At 36.0% G+C, this 17525-nt stretch overlaps 1 protein-coding gene across 5 annotated transcripts in view; it reads right to left on the bottom strand.

Moving 5' to 3' along the window:
- Window positions 1-17525, bottom strand: part of NAA35 (N-alpha-acetyltransferase 35, NatC auxiliary subunit) — a 94208-nt gene that overhangs the window by 25208 nt on the left and 51475 nt on the right. For all 5 annotated transcript variants that reach the window (XM_043453117.1, XM_043453118.1, XM_043453120.1 and 2 more), the window contains 3 exons: window positions 10252-10430; window positions 4676-4735; window positions 2058-2164 (listed from right to left, as the gene is read on the bottom strand). In XM_043453117.1, coding sequence (XP_043309052.1) covers window positions 2058-2164; window positions 4676-4735; window positions 10252-10430 — 346 coding nt within the window. The remainder of the gene's footprint in view (window positions 1-2057; window positions 2165-4675; window positions 4736-10251; window positions 10431-17525) is intronic.

Here is a 17525-nt window from a genome sequence, read left to right as displayed (position 1 = left end):
TCAAACTACTATACAACTGCATTCATTTCACATGCTAGCAAGGTTATGCTTAAAATCCTTCAAGCTAGGCCTCAGCAGTATGTGAACTGAGAACTTCTACACATACAAGCTGGGTTTAGAAAAGGCAGAGGAACCAGAGATTATATTGCCAACATTTGTAGAATCATAAAGAAAGCAAGGGGATTCCAGAAAAACAACTACTTCTTCTTTATTGATTACACTAAAGCCTTTGACTGTGTGGATCACAATTAACTGTGGAAAATTCTGAAAGAGATGGGGATATCAGACCACCTTACCTGTCTCCTGAGAAACCAGTATGAGGGTCAAAAAGCAAGAGTTACAACCATACAAGGAACAATGAACTGGTTCAAAATTGGAAAAGGAATACAAGGTTGTATAGGGTCATCCTGCTTATTTAACTTATACGCAGAGTACTTCACTGGGCTGGATTAATCATAAAACTGGTATCAAGACTGCTGGGAGAAATATCAACAACCTGAAATATGCAGATAATATCACTTATACGGTAGAAAGTGAAAAGAAACTAAAGAGCCTCTGGGTGAAAGTGCAAGAGGACAGTGAAAAGGCTGGCATAAAACTCAACATTAAAAACCTAAGATCATGGCGTCCAGTCCCATCACTTCATGGCAAATAAAAGGGGCAAGAGTGGAAACAGTGACAGATTCTCTTGGGCTCCAAAATCACTGCCAACGGTGACAGCCATGAAATGAAAAGATGCATGCTCCTTGGAAGGGAAAGCTATGAAAAACCTCGACAGCGCCCTAAAAAGCAGACACATCACTTTGCTGACAAAAGTCCATATAATCAAAGCTATGGTTTTTTACCAGTAGTCATGTACAGATGTGAGAACTGGACCATAAACAAGTCTGATGCTTTCAATTGTTGTGCTGGAGAAGACTCCTGAGAGTCCCTTGGACTGCAAGGAGATAAAACTTGTCAAGCCTAAAGGAAATCAACCCTGAATATGCACTGGAAGAACTGTTGCTGAAACTGAAGCTCTAATACTTTGGCCACTTGATGGGAAAAGCTGACTCACTGGAAAAGACCCTGATGCTGGGAAAGACTGGAGGCAAAGAGAGAAGGGGACGGCAAAGGATGAGATGGTTAGATGGCATCACCGACTCAATGGACACGAATCTGAGCACACTCCGGGAGATAACGGAGGATAGAGGAACTAGGCGTGCCACAGTTCATCCTGTCGCGAAGTCAAACAGGACCCCGAGACTGAACAGCAACAGCCAGCTGTGAAGCACACCACTACACGGCTTTCTTCCTTTTCGTGCCCACCTGCCTACAAGCCTGAAAGTTCTCCTGGAATTATCTTCTAAATTACACTGGCATGAATCTTTGTGTCAGGATCACCTTCTGGAGAACCAACCTAAAACAGGAAGCTACCAGAGTTCTATGTGAAATGTGGCACAATTTATTCAACAAATTGAATGCTGAACCACCAACAGTCCTTAAAATATGTGATTTCATACACTATATCTTAACAAATGCTGGTTTCTTTCCTAAGAAATAACATCTCCTTTCTTCTTTTCTCAAGGGAAATGGCAATAAAGTTGGCGTTCTTTTCCAAAAGGCCAATTCAAACGATCCTTTCCAGCTTTTTATGGTGGCATAATTTTGGGGAAATGACTCTACCAGAATATAATTAAAGATCAATTATCAGCATTTTCTATTTCTATCTAGACTCAAGATTATTGAGAGGAAATCTTATCTTTTTATAATTATTTCCCAAAGTGTCTACTTAGCACAGTGCTTTGCACACAATAAGGGTCAATACAACTTGCTGAATTCCTGACAAGTCCTTGTAAACTTTTCTTCTCATACTGGACCCAGTATCAACTTCAAACAACCTCAATTTAAATTTAAATAACATGTGGCAGAAATCAACTAATTTTAACGATAAGTTATTTTTTTTACATGGAGACTTGAATCCAACAGTTTTTATATCTTTGCCATATAGGAGCACAGAGAACTTGGGCTTTTAAGGAACACACAGGCTATACAAAACAATGTCCTGTGATACTCACTTTGGGGAGAGCACCGGAGGACTGACAAAAGACCGAAGCGCATCTTTCACCATGTCTTGCATGAGATGGATTCCAAAGACCTTTTTGTTATCCACCAGGAAAGTGGTCTTAAAACAAATGTTATATATATTAGTAATGCTGTCACAATCTTGACATATTGTACATGTATTTCCCATTACCGTGACATAAGCATACTTCTTTTAAATGTCACAGAATACAAGAGATTAAAATGTAAAAAGCTGGTAGAAAATTTTTTATAAATCACTGCTTCCATGATGGGTACTACTTAATCCCTATTTAAGAGTATTTTGAGGCAGGAGAAGAAATGCACGAAAAAAATCTCTCAAGTCAAGGGTAGTAATATTGAACTAGTGAAAATGAAATGACATGTCCGAATATGTCAAATGAGCCAACATACAAGAAAAGGTTTCATAAATTATGAAGTATTTAATGACTATAAATATCAAGCCAGTTGATAACCTATCTCAAATAAACACTTTGGAATACATAAAAACTTTCTGAAACTGAAAGAAATATATCTAAAATAATGAATTATTAAATTAAAATACATTGTTATTTACAATAATATTATTATTATTTACAATCCCAGAAAGTCTGATATATTTTCATTTTCACTCAATTCAAAATACAGTCATAATAATTTGTTTTGGCTGTACTAGTTCCTTTGCCTCTCCATATAAATTTTAGAAGTAGCTTGTTGACATCTACAAAAACTTCTGCTATGATTTTGAGATTGCTCTGAATCTGTAGATCAATTTGGGGAGAGAACTGACATCTTAAAAAAACATCAATTCTTCCAATTCTCAAACAAGACATATCTATTTATTTAAGCCTCCTTTGATGTCTTTCATGATCACTTTGTAGTTTTTTAGTATACAGGTTCTCCAAACAGGTGCTGGACTTACTCCTATATACTTCATTCTTGATGTTTAATGTAAATAGTACTGCTTTAAAATTTCTGGATTGCATTGTTCATTGCAAGTATATAGAAATACAACTGCTTTCTGTACATTGGTAACATATCCTGTGATTTTGTCAAACTCATCTATCAGGTCTACAAACTTCTTTGCAGATTCCTTGGTACTCTACATAATTATGTTGTCTATAAAGAAATATTATTTCTTACTTTCTCAATTATATGTCTTTTATTTCTTTTCATGCCTTTTTTTCATTGGCTAAGACTTCCAGTACCACAGTGAGTAAAAGTGGAGTGATGAGACTGGACATCCTTGCTTTCTTCCCAATCAAAAAAGGAAAGAACTTACTCTTTCATCATTAAATGTGATGTTAGCTATAGGTTTTTTGCACATGCTCTTTATCAGATTAAAGAAGTTCTCTTCCTAGTTTTGCTGAGAGTTTTTATCATGAATGGATGTTGATTTTGTCCAATAGATTTCTTGAATCTATTGAGACTTTATATTATATGGTAAATTACACTTTAAACATTGAGCCAGGCTTGCATTCCTGGGATAAAAGGCACTTGATTATAATGTATTCTTTTTTCATATATTGGTAGATTTGATCTGGTAATACTTTAATTCTTATGTTTTTAAGGGATATAGGTCTATAGTTTTCTAAGCTTGAAATGTCTTTGTCTGGTTTTGGTATTGAGGCAATGCAGGCCTCATACGATGTGTTCTTGCCTCTTCTATTTTCTGGAAGAGCCTGTGTGTAGAACTGGCCTGGAGTTTTGTTCAAAGACTTTTAACTATGAACACAATTTCTCAGACTGATACAGGATTTTTCCAATTGTCTACTTCTTGAGTGGGCGTTGATAGTGTCCCTCACAGAACTGGTCCATTTCAGTTAAGTTTTTCATTTATGGATATAGAGTTATTTAGAATATTCTATATTATCCTTTTAATTTGTTTAGGATATAGAATGATTCCTAATATTATTTATCTGTATCTTTTTTTATTCTTGGTCTGTCTTGATAGAGATTCATCAATTTTAGAACTAGCTCTTGGCTGTAATGATTTTCTCTGTTCTTTGTCTCTTTCCTATTTTACACATTTCTGTGTAATTTTACACATTACATTCCTTCTGCTTGTTTCTAGTTTGATTTACTCTTCTTTTTCTATATTTTCAAAGTAGAAGCTTAAATTATAATTTCTGACCTTTCTTCCTTTTCTTCATATAAACATTTAGTTCTACACTCTACTGTCTAAGTACTGCTTTAACTGTATCCCACCAAGTCTGATATATTTTCATTTTCATTCAGTTAAAAATAATTTCTAATTACCATGAACACTTCCTCTTTGACGAACGGGTTCTTTAGAAGTGTGCTAATTTTCAAACATGTGGAAAATTTTCCAGATGCTTCTGTTACTGATTACCAGTTTAATTCCAAAATAGTCACAGAGCATACTTTGTATGATTCCAATTTTTTTTTCACTTACTAAGGTTTGTTTTCTGGCCCAGACTATGATCTTAATGAATGTCTAACACTGTAAGTCAATACTTCTATTCCAAAAATATAACACTAACCATGGAATACCCTTTAGAAGCATCCACCTTTTATTCCATAATAAATAAAACAATGTCAATACACATTATTTGCTGCTTAAAGAACTACTTTGATACCGAGTGGAACTTACTTGTAATAGAGATCTCGAAAGAACACAAGGTGATTGTTCACTAAATTCACAGAAAAAATCCTAAAAGATACACAGAAGAAAAGTAATGTCATTAACAGATTAAATAAAAGTTGAAAATGCTTGCATATAGAGTGTAATTTTTACTAGATCTTCTGGGAATGATACACTATCAAAATTAAAATAAGACAGATTGCTAAAGATCATTTCTATAAGAATTGTCTATTTGTATGAATGGAATGGGCTTCCCTGGTGGTTTGGCTGCAAAGAAGCCACCTGCCAAAGCAGGAGACGAGAGTTTGACCCCTGGTTTGAGAAGAGTCCCTGGAGAAACAAATGGCAACCAACTACAGTACTCTGGCCTGGAAGATCCCATGGACAGAGGAGCCTCGCAACCTACATGGTGTCACAAAAAGTTGGACATGACATAGCGACTAAACAACAGCAACAAAAGGTATTAGGAAGATGATGTACTGTGGCTCTTGAGAGACTGGGAGTCTGTCAGGTAAAGGAAGAGTTCGTTTTGTATCAAAACGCTGCCCAGCTTGGGACTGCCCTCGTGGTCCGGTGGTTAAGAATCTGCCTGCCAGTGTAGGAGATGTAATTTTGATCCCTGCATAGGGAAGACCCACTGAAGAAAGAATGGCAACACACTCAAATATTCTTGTCTGGGAAATCCCATGGACAAAGCCTGGTTGGGCTACAGTCCATGTGGCTGCAAAACAGTCAGATATGACTTAGCAACTCAACAACAACAAGAAGAATGGAACAATGGATAATTTTAGAGCCTAAAAAAAATTATTTTAACAAACTGAAGAAAAATAGTATTATGTGGATACCAACATTAAACTTTTATATCATGAAAATAATAGTATCAATACTAATTTGCTAACTAAAGACAGAGGTTTATCTCCTACTTCACAGAAATAAATACCACGTAAATCAAGCTAACTGAATTCATTCACTTTTCTCACAATTAATTTTTACACCTTGCACACACTCCTCAAAGTGAATATTCTCCACTAGAGAGAGATACTACTATTTTATATTACAAAGAAAATTAAAATAATTTATACCACAGAAAATTCCCCAACTTTAGCCTCTAAACTAACTCTATACACATCCCAGATCCTTTAGTTGTCTACTTTAACAAGATATCCTACACCTGTATAAAAGGATCCCATTCCTTTGGCTTTTTCACAATCATCACACTGTCAACTATCCATACTTTGCTCTCCCAGATATTAAAATTCCTCCGTTTTACCAGATCATTCCCATTTTCATTTAAATACTCACTTCTCTCATCTTTAAAAAGAAAAGATTACTGTATGATCTCACACTTTCCTCTCAATTGCTGTCTTCTCAGCCAAACTTTCTGAAGAAGTTGGCTGTAACCCACTGTCTCTACTCCTCTTCAACACATGTAACCTGACTCTTGGCTCTAGGCACCACTTGTCCCTCATTACTAACTTCAAAGAACACTGAGTTTGGACCTTATTTCTCTCTTTCACTTAACTATTCAACAGCATGACTTCCTTCTTGAAAAATCTTTAAACGACTTTCACATGTTTCTTCCTCTGGGTACTTCTCAGTTTGTTCTGTAGGTTCAAAGCTTAGTTAGACAACCTTCTTTTCTTAATCTATATACTCTTCTCCTCATAAATAGTAAAGCATAAACACTCATGCTTCAATTACTATCTACACTGTAATAATTCTAAAATTTTAACTCTAAGCATAGATCTCTAAATTCTACCCATAAGTCATTATCTGTTCAACATCTCTCTTTAAATATTTTAAATGTACCTCATCCTTTACTTTCCTAAGACCCCCATTTGACTCTCAAGTTCCTTAGAGAATTTCCCCCTTTGAGTGAACAGCACCAAATATGCATGTAGACTAGAAAGGCAGAAGCCTAGAGAACTTCCTGAGAGCTCTTTCATGCCCCATATTTAATTCATCAACCAATATTCTATCAACTTTAGCTCACTATGGACTACACGGTCCTTGGAATTCTCCAGGCCAAAATACTGGAGTGGGTAGCCTTTCCCCTCTCTAGAGGATCTTCCCAACCCAGGGACTGAACCCAGGTCTCCCGCATTGCAGGTGGATTCTTTACCAGCTGAGCCACAAGGGAAGCCCAAGTATACTGGAATGGGTAGCCTATCCCTTCTCCAGCAGATTTTCCCGACACAGGAACTGAACCTGTGTCTCCTGCATTGCAGGCGGATTCTTTACCAACTGAGCTATCAGGGAAGCCTTTTAGCTCACACATAGCTGTAACACTGACAATCTCATCATCTCCCTGCCATCCTTTCAATCCAAGTGACAATCCTTTCTACCTTGGACTGTGGTAATGGTTTCCTTATTTATCTCACTATGTTTACTCTGCTGTTATTCAGTAACTAAGTTGTGTCTGACTCTTTGTGACCCACTGGACTGCAGCACACCAGGTTTCCCTATCCTTCACTACCTCCCAGAGTTTACTCAGATTCACATCCATTGAGTCGGTGATGCCATACAACCATCTCATCCTATGTCGTCCCCTTCTCCTCCTGCCCCCAATCCCTCCCAGCATCAGGGTCTTTTCCAATGAGTCAACTCTTCACATGAGGTGGCCAGAGTATTGGAGTTTAGGCTCCAACATCAGTCCTTCCAATGAACACCCAGGACTGATCTCCTTTAGGATTGACTGGTTTGATCTCCTTGCAGTCTAAGAGACTCTCAAGAGTCTTCCCCAGCACCACAAGTTGAAGGCATCAATTCTTCAGAGCACAGCCTTCTTCATGGTCCAACTCTCATATCCATATATGACTACTGGAAAAACCCTAACTTCGATTATATGGACCTTTGTCAGCCAAGAAATGTCTCTGCTTTGTAATATGCTGCCTAGGCTCAACATAACTTTCCTTCCAAGGAGAAAGCATGTTTTTTGTGGGTGTTTTGGTTTTTTTTTTGAGTTTTTTAATTTTATGGTTTCAGTCACTGTTCACAGTGATTTTGGAGCCCAAGAAAAGAAAATCTGTCAGTGCTTCCACTTTCCCCCCATCTATTTGCCATGAAGTGACAGGACCAGATGCCATGATCTTAGTTTTTGGAATGCTGAATTTTAAGGCAGCTTTTTCACTGTCCTCTTTCACCCTCATCAAGAGGCTCTTAAGTTCCTCCTCACATTTTGCCATTAGGGTGGAATCATCTGTATAACTGAGGTTGTTGATATTTCTCCTGGCAATCTTGATTCCAGCTTGTAACTCACCCAGCCTGGCATTTTGCATGAAGTACTCTGCACAGAAGTTAAATGAACAGAGTATAATATCCAGTCTTCTTGTACTCCTTTCACTTGTACTGCTTTCCCAATTTTGAACCAGTCCATTGTTCCATGTAAGGTTCTAACTGTTGCTTCTTGACCTGCATATAGGTTTCTCAGGAGATAGGTAAGGTGCTCTGGTATTCCCATCTCTAAGAATTTTCCATAGTTGCTGTGATCCACACAGTCAAAGGCTTTAGTGTAGTCAGTGAAGCAGAATTAGATGTTTTTCTGGATTTCCTTCTGCTTTATGATCCTACGAACATTGGCAATTTGACCAGTGGTTCCTCTGCCTTCTCTAAAGCCAGCTTGGACATCTGGAAGTTCTCAGTTCACATACTGCTGAAGCCTAGCTTGGATTTTGAGCATAACCATACCAGTATGTGAAATGACCACAATTGTATGGTAGTTTGTACATTCTTTGGCACTGTCCTTCTTTGGGATCGGAATGAAAACTGACCTTTTCCAGTCCTTATTCTGACTGCAGCACTTTAACAGCATCATCTTTTAGGATCTGAAATAGCTCAGCTGGAATTTTTTTTTTTTCCCATTTATTTTTATTAGTTGGAGGCTAATTACTTTACAATATTGTAGTGGTTTTTGCCATACATTGACATGAATCAGCCATGGATTTACATGTATTCCCCATACCGATCCCCCCTCCCACCTCCCTCTCTACTCGATCCCTCTGGGTCTTCCCAGGGCACCAGGCCCGAGCACTTGTCTCAGGCATCCAACCTGGGCTGATGATCTGTTTCACCCTAGATAATATACATGTTTCGATGCTGTTCTCTCGAAACATCCCACCCTGGCCTTCTCCCACAGAGTCCAAAAGTGTGTTCTGTACATCTCTGTCTCTTTTTCTGTCTTGCATATAGGGTTATCGTTACGATCTTTCTAAATTCCATATATATGTGTTAATATACTGTATTGGTCTTTATCTTTCTGGCTTACTTCACTCTGTATAATGGGCTCCAGTTTCATCCATCTCATTTCATTACCTCCACTAGCCTTGTTTACGGCAATGCTTCCTATGGCTGACTTGACTTCAGACTCTAGGATTTTAGGCTGTAGGTAGGTGAGTGACCACAGCATTGTGACCATCTGGGTGATTAAGATCTTTTTTGTACAGTTCTTCTGTGTATTCCTGCTACCTTTTAAAATTCTTCTGCTTCTGTCAGGTCTTTACATTTCTGTCCTTTATCATTCTACCCCTGCATGAAATGTACCTGTCAGACCTCAGCTTCACCGTCACTTCTTTAAAAAAGCCTTCTCTGATCATTTGGTCAATTCCTTCATTATATGCTATTATGTTACAGTTCCCAGTTCCTTTCCTTCATACTGCTCATATTGGTTTGTAATTTTATAAACATTTATGTGACTATTTGATCAATTTCTATGGCACACTACAGCCCCGTGACAAGACGGATGATACACTTTTGCTCATCACTCTATACACTAGCCACAGCACAGTGCTAGCACAAGAAAAAAGCACACTGGCTGAATGTACGTATGTATGCATGTGTGTATACTCACTATCACAGTTTGTACTCAGTTTCTTACTCCTAGTGCACATTCCTAACAGGATATATTCTATATAGTCCATTACTCACCTCATTTAAACTAGGTATATCTTATTACTTCATAACTGTCAAAAGTATCATATGGGTTCCTAATATATGAACTTTCCTTCACTAATACCACTATTCTCCCTCTTACCATTGTTTCTGCCCTATATGCAAAATACCAAAAAACACTGAAAATGCATAAAAAATGCAAAAAACAAACTATCATATAGCTTTCCACTATTTATAAGTAGTTGTAATTAGTATTTTGGTACCCGTTATTTGTATATTATTTATTGACATGAAAACATATTCAAGAGACAGAGATTACTGATGAAAAAGCAAGTTACTATCACTCAATTTTTTAATGAAAAAACATATATGCACATATATGTATACATTAACAAACATTTATTTATATGAAAGGTTTAGCATAAAATTGAGGGTTCAAACTGCCATTCTTAAAGCTTGAGTGAATTACCTAACTTCTCCACATTTTAGGTTCTTAATCTCTAGAATGGGTAGTATAAAATCCTTATGAGGATTAAATATAGAAAGAAAAATAATATATACAAACACTTAATTCTCCAGATATGACAGATAATAGGTGAGGAGCATTATTTACCCTTGAAAGAGTCTCTAAAACATAATAAACTATTCTGCTATTAAATCAAAGCTAATTCCAGAATAGAGACTTGATTTGTACTTACCAGGATACAATGTAAATTTGTTAAATTGACCACCTCACAGACAGTTTTTATTCTATCTATCAATCTTGCAAAATAGTTGACCATTTCTTCTCTTTTAATTATTTTTGCGTATCGAGGGAAGGTGGGTGGAAGTAGTCTCTGGTTAACAAGTGGCTCAAAACCCATCATAATGGGATGATCTACAAAGGAAAAAAGTTAACATTTTCAATATTTCTATGCATTTTAACCTCAAATACTGCTTAAATACATAAAGAAAAATTATCAGTTTCAAAAGCATCTCTAAGTTATCATAGTATCCTCTAAATGGATTTTATAATTCACAACTAATGTATCTTTACGCGTGTGTTTTAAAGGAAATAAGCAGATTTAACAACCTAAAATTATACTTCCTTCCTACATGGTGGTGGTATTGGTGACAGAGAGAGGTTTCTACCTCAAAATTAACTCCAAGCCAAGAGCAGGATAAAACAGGGTTAACATATTCTCTTAAAAATAAATAAAATAAAAGGACAATGGTGTATTAACCATGAGACTGTGAAGAAAAGTTTCAAATGGGAACACAAAAGGAGGTTTGTCTTCCTTTCAATTTCTGAAAGGCAGAATCAATTCACACTGGACTACACAGCAATGCAAAGCAGTAGAGAACAGTCGCACTTCCATCCCCATGAGTCTGGAATGCATTTGGCACTGACATGCAATTCCATAAATTCACAATGAAAATAACATATCACAAGAGACCTAAGGGTAACTTTCTCTTTCCCACTCTTTGTCCTCTGATGATTCCACTTTTCACACTAGTACAAAGCTCCAAATTAAGTCTTTAGCTTGAAATTTTCTGCCACTTTCAAAGAAAAAAATTTTGTACTCCAATGGAGCATGCATTGTCAGGTTGAGTCTATGGGAGTTATTTTACACAGCTAGAAATTGTAGCTAACTGATAAATATGAAATTCTGTTTCACTCTACAGAAAAAAGTTTTACCTATTTATACTTTATTTCAGTATTCCACTACTCCATAAAAATGTGTTTTAAAACTTTTCATGTCTGGTTATGTCATTGAATGAGTTTAATGAAATCCTTAACCCACGTTCACTTTTTTATCTGTATGAGACTCATGGTTTTACCTTTGTTTGAAAATCATCTTTTCCTGAATTGTAAGCAGATTCTTTAACCACTGAACCATCTGGGAACCCCCTGAAAATCATCTTTTAATCCTCCCCATTTCCTAAGCACTATAAGACATAAGCAAGCATTGTGACTTACAAATGTCACATTCTTTTATGCCTCTTTACTTATACAAATTATTCTACCAGAAAACCTACCCCTTTCTTCTTAACCTGAACTGGATATAGCCTGAATTCTCTCTCATTGGTCCCTCCAATGATGTATATATAATATATATATATACACACACACAGAGTTCTTTGTATGTACACTATTATACTGTCTATGTGGGATGATAGCATTTGTCTGAGTTCTTCTGAAAGCAAGAACAGGGTTGGATTCCAAACACCAAATACCAGGCTCATAACAGACACTGGATACTTGTTTGCTGAATGACAAGATATACATGCTCAAAATAAAATAAAAGGCTGCTACCACTATAATAGTTTGAACTTCTGATTTACATTATTTCATTCAGAACTAAGGTACAAGTAATAGTAATGATGCTGTAAGAAGCTTCTTTACCATGTAAATATGAATACATTTCAGACTTTAATGATAAATGCACAGAATCCAGATACTTAAATGCTACATTACTTATTTTCTCTCAAAGTATTCTCATATGCACCTAAAATGATTACCCAGGAATATGCTTTTATTCTTAAAACATTTATTTTTAGGCTTAAACCACAAATAGAAGATAATAGCCACTCATGAAAATTTATATGGAAAGAAGTAAATATTAATGGGAAATGAGTAACATGATATATTCTGAATTCAATTTTATACAAACAAAAAAGCGCAATATAAAACAGTATTAACTTCTGAAACTACCTGAGCTGTTCTGCACAGATGATGCCGAGTGCATCCCTGACTCTGCCCTCTATATTCCAGTCCATTCCAGTCGAGTCCAGTCCAGTCGCTCAGTCATGTCCAACTCTTTGCGACCCCACAAACCGCAGCATGCCAGGCCTCCCTGTCCATCACAAACTCCCAGAGTTTACCCAAACCCATGTCCATTGAGTTGGTGATGCCATCCAGCCATCTCATCCTCTGTCGTCCCCTTCTCCTCCTGCCCTCAATCTTTCCCAGCATCAGGGTCTTTTCAAATGAGTCAGCTCTTCGCATCAGGGAGCCAAAGTACTGGAGTTTCAGCTTCAACATCAGTGCTTCCAATGAACACCCAGCACTGATCTCCTTTAGGATGGACTGGTTGGATCTCCTTGCAGTCCAAGGGACTCTCAAGAGTTTTCTCCAACACCACAGTTCAAAAGCATCAATTCTTCAGCGCTCAGCTTTCTTTATAGTCGAACTCTCACATCCATCATGACTATTGGAAAAACCATAGCCAGTAGTAACCTAATTGTGAAAAGGATCCAGACATTGCCAGATGTCCCTGGGAAGCCCCAGTTGAGAAACACTGGTCTAGAGGAACATAAATAGCAACTATAATTTAGTGAGAATAAACTCAGAATGTAATAGGAGCATCTTATCCATGTAAAAATTAGATGAACGATTTCATAGAAGTCTAAGAAAAGAGCTGACAAATATTAATCATCACAAAGTATTCCAAGCATATTAAAGGCATGGAGGACAGATAAAATGGCTCCTTTTCTTTTTCCCTCAGGGAGCCACAATTTTTCCAAGTGATAACTTATTGGAACTCAGAAGTAAAAATAGATGCATATAAATAGAGTGGGGACAAAATCCCTAGGCACAGAATTTAGATCTACATGCTTCTCTCTATTCTCTACACACATTTAAATCCTCTCCTCCCCAACACATGTTTTTGGACATAGTCCATATTAATAGTTAAGTGTTAAAGTAGTTCCTAGTAGCTATTTTTAAGTCTCAGCTGTTTGGTGAATCTCATGCCTAAGGACTCTGTAACTATCCTATACAACACACAGTAACTTGCCTAACCAGAAAAGAACATAAGAACTGAGACATAATAAGAGATCAAAGTCGTTATTCAATGTATACTACAGTGAAGGAGCAGCAGGGATAAAAACCAAGCAGGAGTTTGCATCTGACTTCATAACACAAACTACAAAAAGCTTTAAAAAAGTTTTACCACACCCAAGCCCAATCCCCCAGAATAAACTGCTCTAACATTTTCCCACTAAATGCTTCCCACTAAAATAGCCTGGATAACCCTTACTAAATGAACCCAGAAAAGAAGCAACTTCACATCACTTTCTACTCAATGTGTACTATGCTCAGTAAAGATTTCATGAATTAAACTAGATACAGATTGGACAAGTCAACTTCTAGAGTCTCTTCTGATTTTACAAGTCTGTAGGTGTACAAAAATTACCTTAGTTTTCCAGTCAAAACACTTCTGTTTACACCAGAACTCTTTTAAGGATAAAATAATAAAGTATAATTACTATAATCAAAACATTATGGCACATTAGTTTAGAGTGTTTTAGTTAGTTGCTGAAGTTCTTGCTAGAAAATTGACCTTCATTATCAATAAGATAAAAGTATTACAAATAGCACACGGTCTGTGGATAAAAGATTTACAGTAACAATGTGCCATGATTTAACTTAAAAGGTCATTTTAAAATTAATTAGATGCCACAATCAAAGATCTGGAAGTGTGTAAGCGAAAAGAGATAGAGATATTACATCATTTTTGGACAACATATGTCTTCTGAGTTACACTGGCAATTTACAGTTAGACTTACAGAAGTAAGTCTTCCATGCCCTGAAGTTGACAACAATTCTAGAAAACAATGCAGAAGCTGCTGAGGTTAATATTGTACTGTACTTCTGGGCTACTTGACTTCCTGTTATAAAATCATAACATTATGCTATGTGAAATACACCAAACACAAAAGGACAAATATTGTATGATTCTGCTTACATGAGGTACCTAGAGTAGTCAAACTCATAGAGAGAGGAAGTAGAATCGTGGCTGTCTGGGACTGAAAGAGGGGGAAATGAAGATTTATTGTTTAATGAGTATGGAGTTTGGGGTTGATAAGATAAACTTCTGGATATGGACCGTGGTGACAGCTGCACAACAAGCTAAATCTACTTAATGCCACTGAATTGCACATAAAATTGTACATAAAATGTTAAAATGGCAAATTTCATGTTATTTCAATGCAAAAAATGTTATGAAAAGGTATTTAACAATTGCTAAACTCAAAAAGCATGGTTTCAATGAATATTCTATCAAAATCATTATTGGTCATCTAATACTCAGACCTCATTCAAGTTTTGCACACTGTACCAATAACATACTTCACATCTACATTAGTATCACAAGTTGTATTTAATTTCATTGTCTCTTAGTCTCCTGCAAGTTACAGCAATTCATCAGCACTTCCTTGGCTTCTATGAATGACTCTGACAACTCTGAAGACTAACTCACCAATAGTTTTGTATACTGCCCTTCAGTATGGTTTTCTTGTCTCCTTGTGATTAAATTTAAATTATTACTCTTAGGAGTATAAAAGAAGCGACATTATTATCGTTCTCATTGTAACCCATCAACAAAGTGGAGGTTTTGACTCACTTCTTGTAATGTTTACTGTGATCACTTGATTAAGTTGGTGTCTGACAGGCCTAGTCACTACTGTTACCTTTTGCCTTTGTAGTCAATAAATATGTGTGGGTAAGGGGAAAGACAACTAAATATGCTGATTAACATCAAACTATCCACTCATTAATCAATCTATTTATTCAGTATGGACACATGGCTTATCCTTTATTCAATTGTATATGAACAGAATTATCTGATGCTCAAGTTGTTCCCAACTTTGACTGTGTGAATGCCCCTTCAAGCTCTTTTGGGTATAAATGACTGGTCCCAACATTCTTTGAACATTTACTCACTTCTGGCTAATTAAGACATTCCAGCAGACTCATTCTTCTATCTCTACCCTAGTCCTGGAATCACCTATTCCTCCAAGATGAACTAATTCTTCTTCTATTTTTTTCCCAGTTTTATTGAGGTATAATTAACAATAAAATTGTAAAGATATTTAAAGTGTAAAAAAAATAAAATAAAAAAAAAATAAAGTGTACAACGTGATAATTTGATATATGTATACATTTTGAAAGGATTCCCCCAAGAGTTAAATTTAACATGTACATCACCTTGAATATTTATTTTTTTGTTTGATGAGAACATGTAAGTTCTACTCTTCCAGCAATTTTCAACTATACAGTTAAGTGTGATCAACTAGAGTCACTGTTTCATACAACAGATACTCAGCTATTACTCATATTCTAACTGAAGGTTTGTACCCTTTACCAAATTCTCCTTATTTCCCTCAGCTTCTGGCAATCATTTTTCTACTGTTTCTATAAATTCTACTTTTTCTTTTTTTAAATTCCACATGTAAGTTTAGATACCATTGCAGTATTTATTTTTCTCAGTCTGGCTTATTTCACTTAGCACAATGCCCTCCAGGTTCATCCCTGTTGTCACAAATGACAGTATTTCGCTCTGTTAAGGCTGACTAATACTGCACTGTACATATATAATAAAGTAGCAAATTCATCAAGAAGATGTAATACATTTGAATATTTATAATGCAACATAGAAGCATCTACTATATAAAGTAGAAAGTAAGAACTCTAAAAAGGGAAACAGCAATATAATAATACCAGGAGACTGGTATATATACAGACTGGTATATATACCAGACTGGTATATATACAGACTGGTATATATACCAAACTGGTATATATACCATTTTCAACAATGGATAGATCATTCAGACAGAAAATGAGTTTTAAAAAAGTTGGAATTAAACTACACATTATACGAAATGGACCTAACAGACATACACAGAATGTTTCAACCAAGAGCAATACAATACACGTGTTCTCAAAGGCACACTGAACATTCCCAATAGGGTATGACAGGACACAAAACAAGTCTTAATAAAGTGAAGACTGAATCATACCAACTGTCCTTTCTGATGACAATGGTATGAAACTAGAACATAACAAGAAGAAAGCTGGAATACCTACAAATATGTGGAAAGTAAACAGCACACTCCTGAACAAGCAACTGGTCAAAGAAAACTAGAAAAATATTTTTTTAAGTCCTGAAACAAATTAAAAAAAAAAAAAGAAACAAACAGAAAGCTACAGGATACTGCAAATGCAATTCTGAGAGGGAAGTTTATAGCAATCAATGTACATACTAGGCAATCAGATGTCAAATAACAATCTAACTTTACACCTCAAGATCTAGAAAAACAAATTAAGCTCAAGTCAGCAAAAGGAAGGAAATAAAGATCAGAGTGGAAATAAATGATAGATAAAACACTAGAAAAGAACAAAACTAAGAGCTAATTTTTTAAAAAGATAAAATTGAAAAAATTTTATCTATACTTTGTCTTTTGATTGGAGAATTCAGCCCATTTACATTTAACATAATTATTGATAGTATGGTAATAAATGGTGTGTGTGTTGTGTGTATATATATAAATGGTATATCAATGATAGTACTGATATAAATGGTATGGACTTAACATTTTTAGTTTAATTGTTTTCTGGTTGTTTTGCAATCCCTTTGTTCTGTTTTTCCTTCTCATGCTCTCTTCCCTTGTTATTTGATTTTCTGTAGTGGTATGTTTCCTTTCTCTTTTACCTTTTGCATATCTACTATAGGCTTTTGCTCTGCAGTTATAATGAGACATGCATAAAATATATTTATCATAGTCTATTTGAAGCTACAAGTAACTTCAAATGCATACAAAAGGTTCCTTCTTTCATATTTACGGTTTTAACTTCAAAATTTGCATCTTTTTAAGCTGTGAATCCACTGTAAAGATCAACATTGTATAGGAACCTAGAATGCTAGGTCCATGAATCAAGGTAAATCAGAAGTGGGCAAACAGGAGATGGTAAGAGTGAACACTGACATTTTAGGAATCCGTGAACTAAACTGGACCAGAAAGGGTGATTTAATTCAGATGACTATTAAATCTACTACTGTGAGCAATCCCTTAGAAAAAATGGAGTAGTCCTCATAGACAACAAAAGAGTCCGAAATGCAGTACTTGGGTACAATCTCAAAAACGAGAGAATGATCTCTGTTCATTTCCAAGGCAAGCCATTCAATATCACAGTAATCCAAGTCTA

Source organism: Cervus canadensis, chromosome 30, assembly GCF_019320065.1.
Source record: "Cervus canadensis isolate Bull #8, Minnesota chromosome 30, ASM1932006v1, whole genome shotgun sequence".
Taxonomy (NCBI): Eukaryota; Metazoa; Chordata; class Mammalia; order Artiodactyla; family Cervidae; genus Cervus; species Cervus canadensis.
Note: the sequence above shows the minus strand (reverse complement) of the source record. Positions and strands in the feature narration are given on the sequence as shown.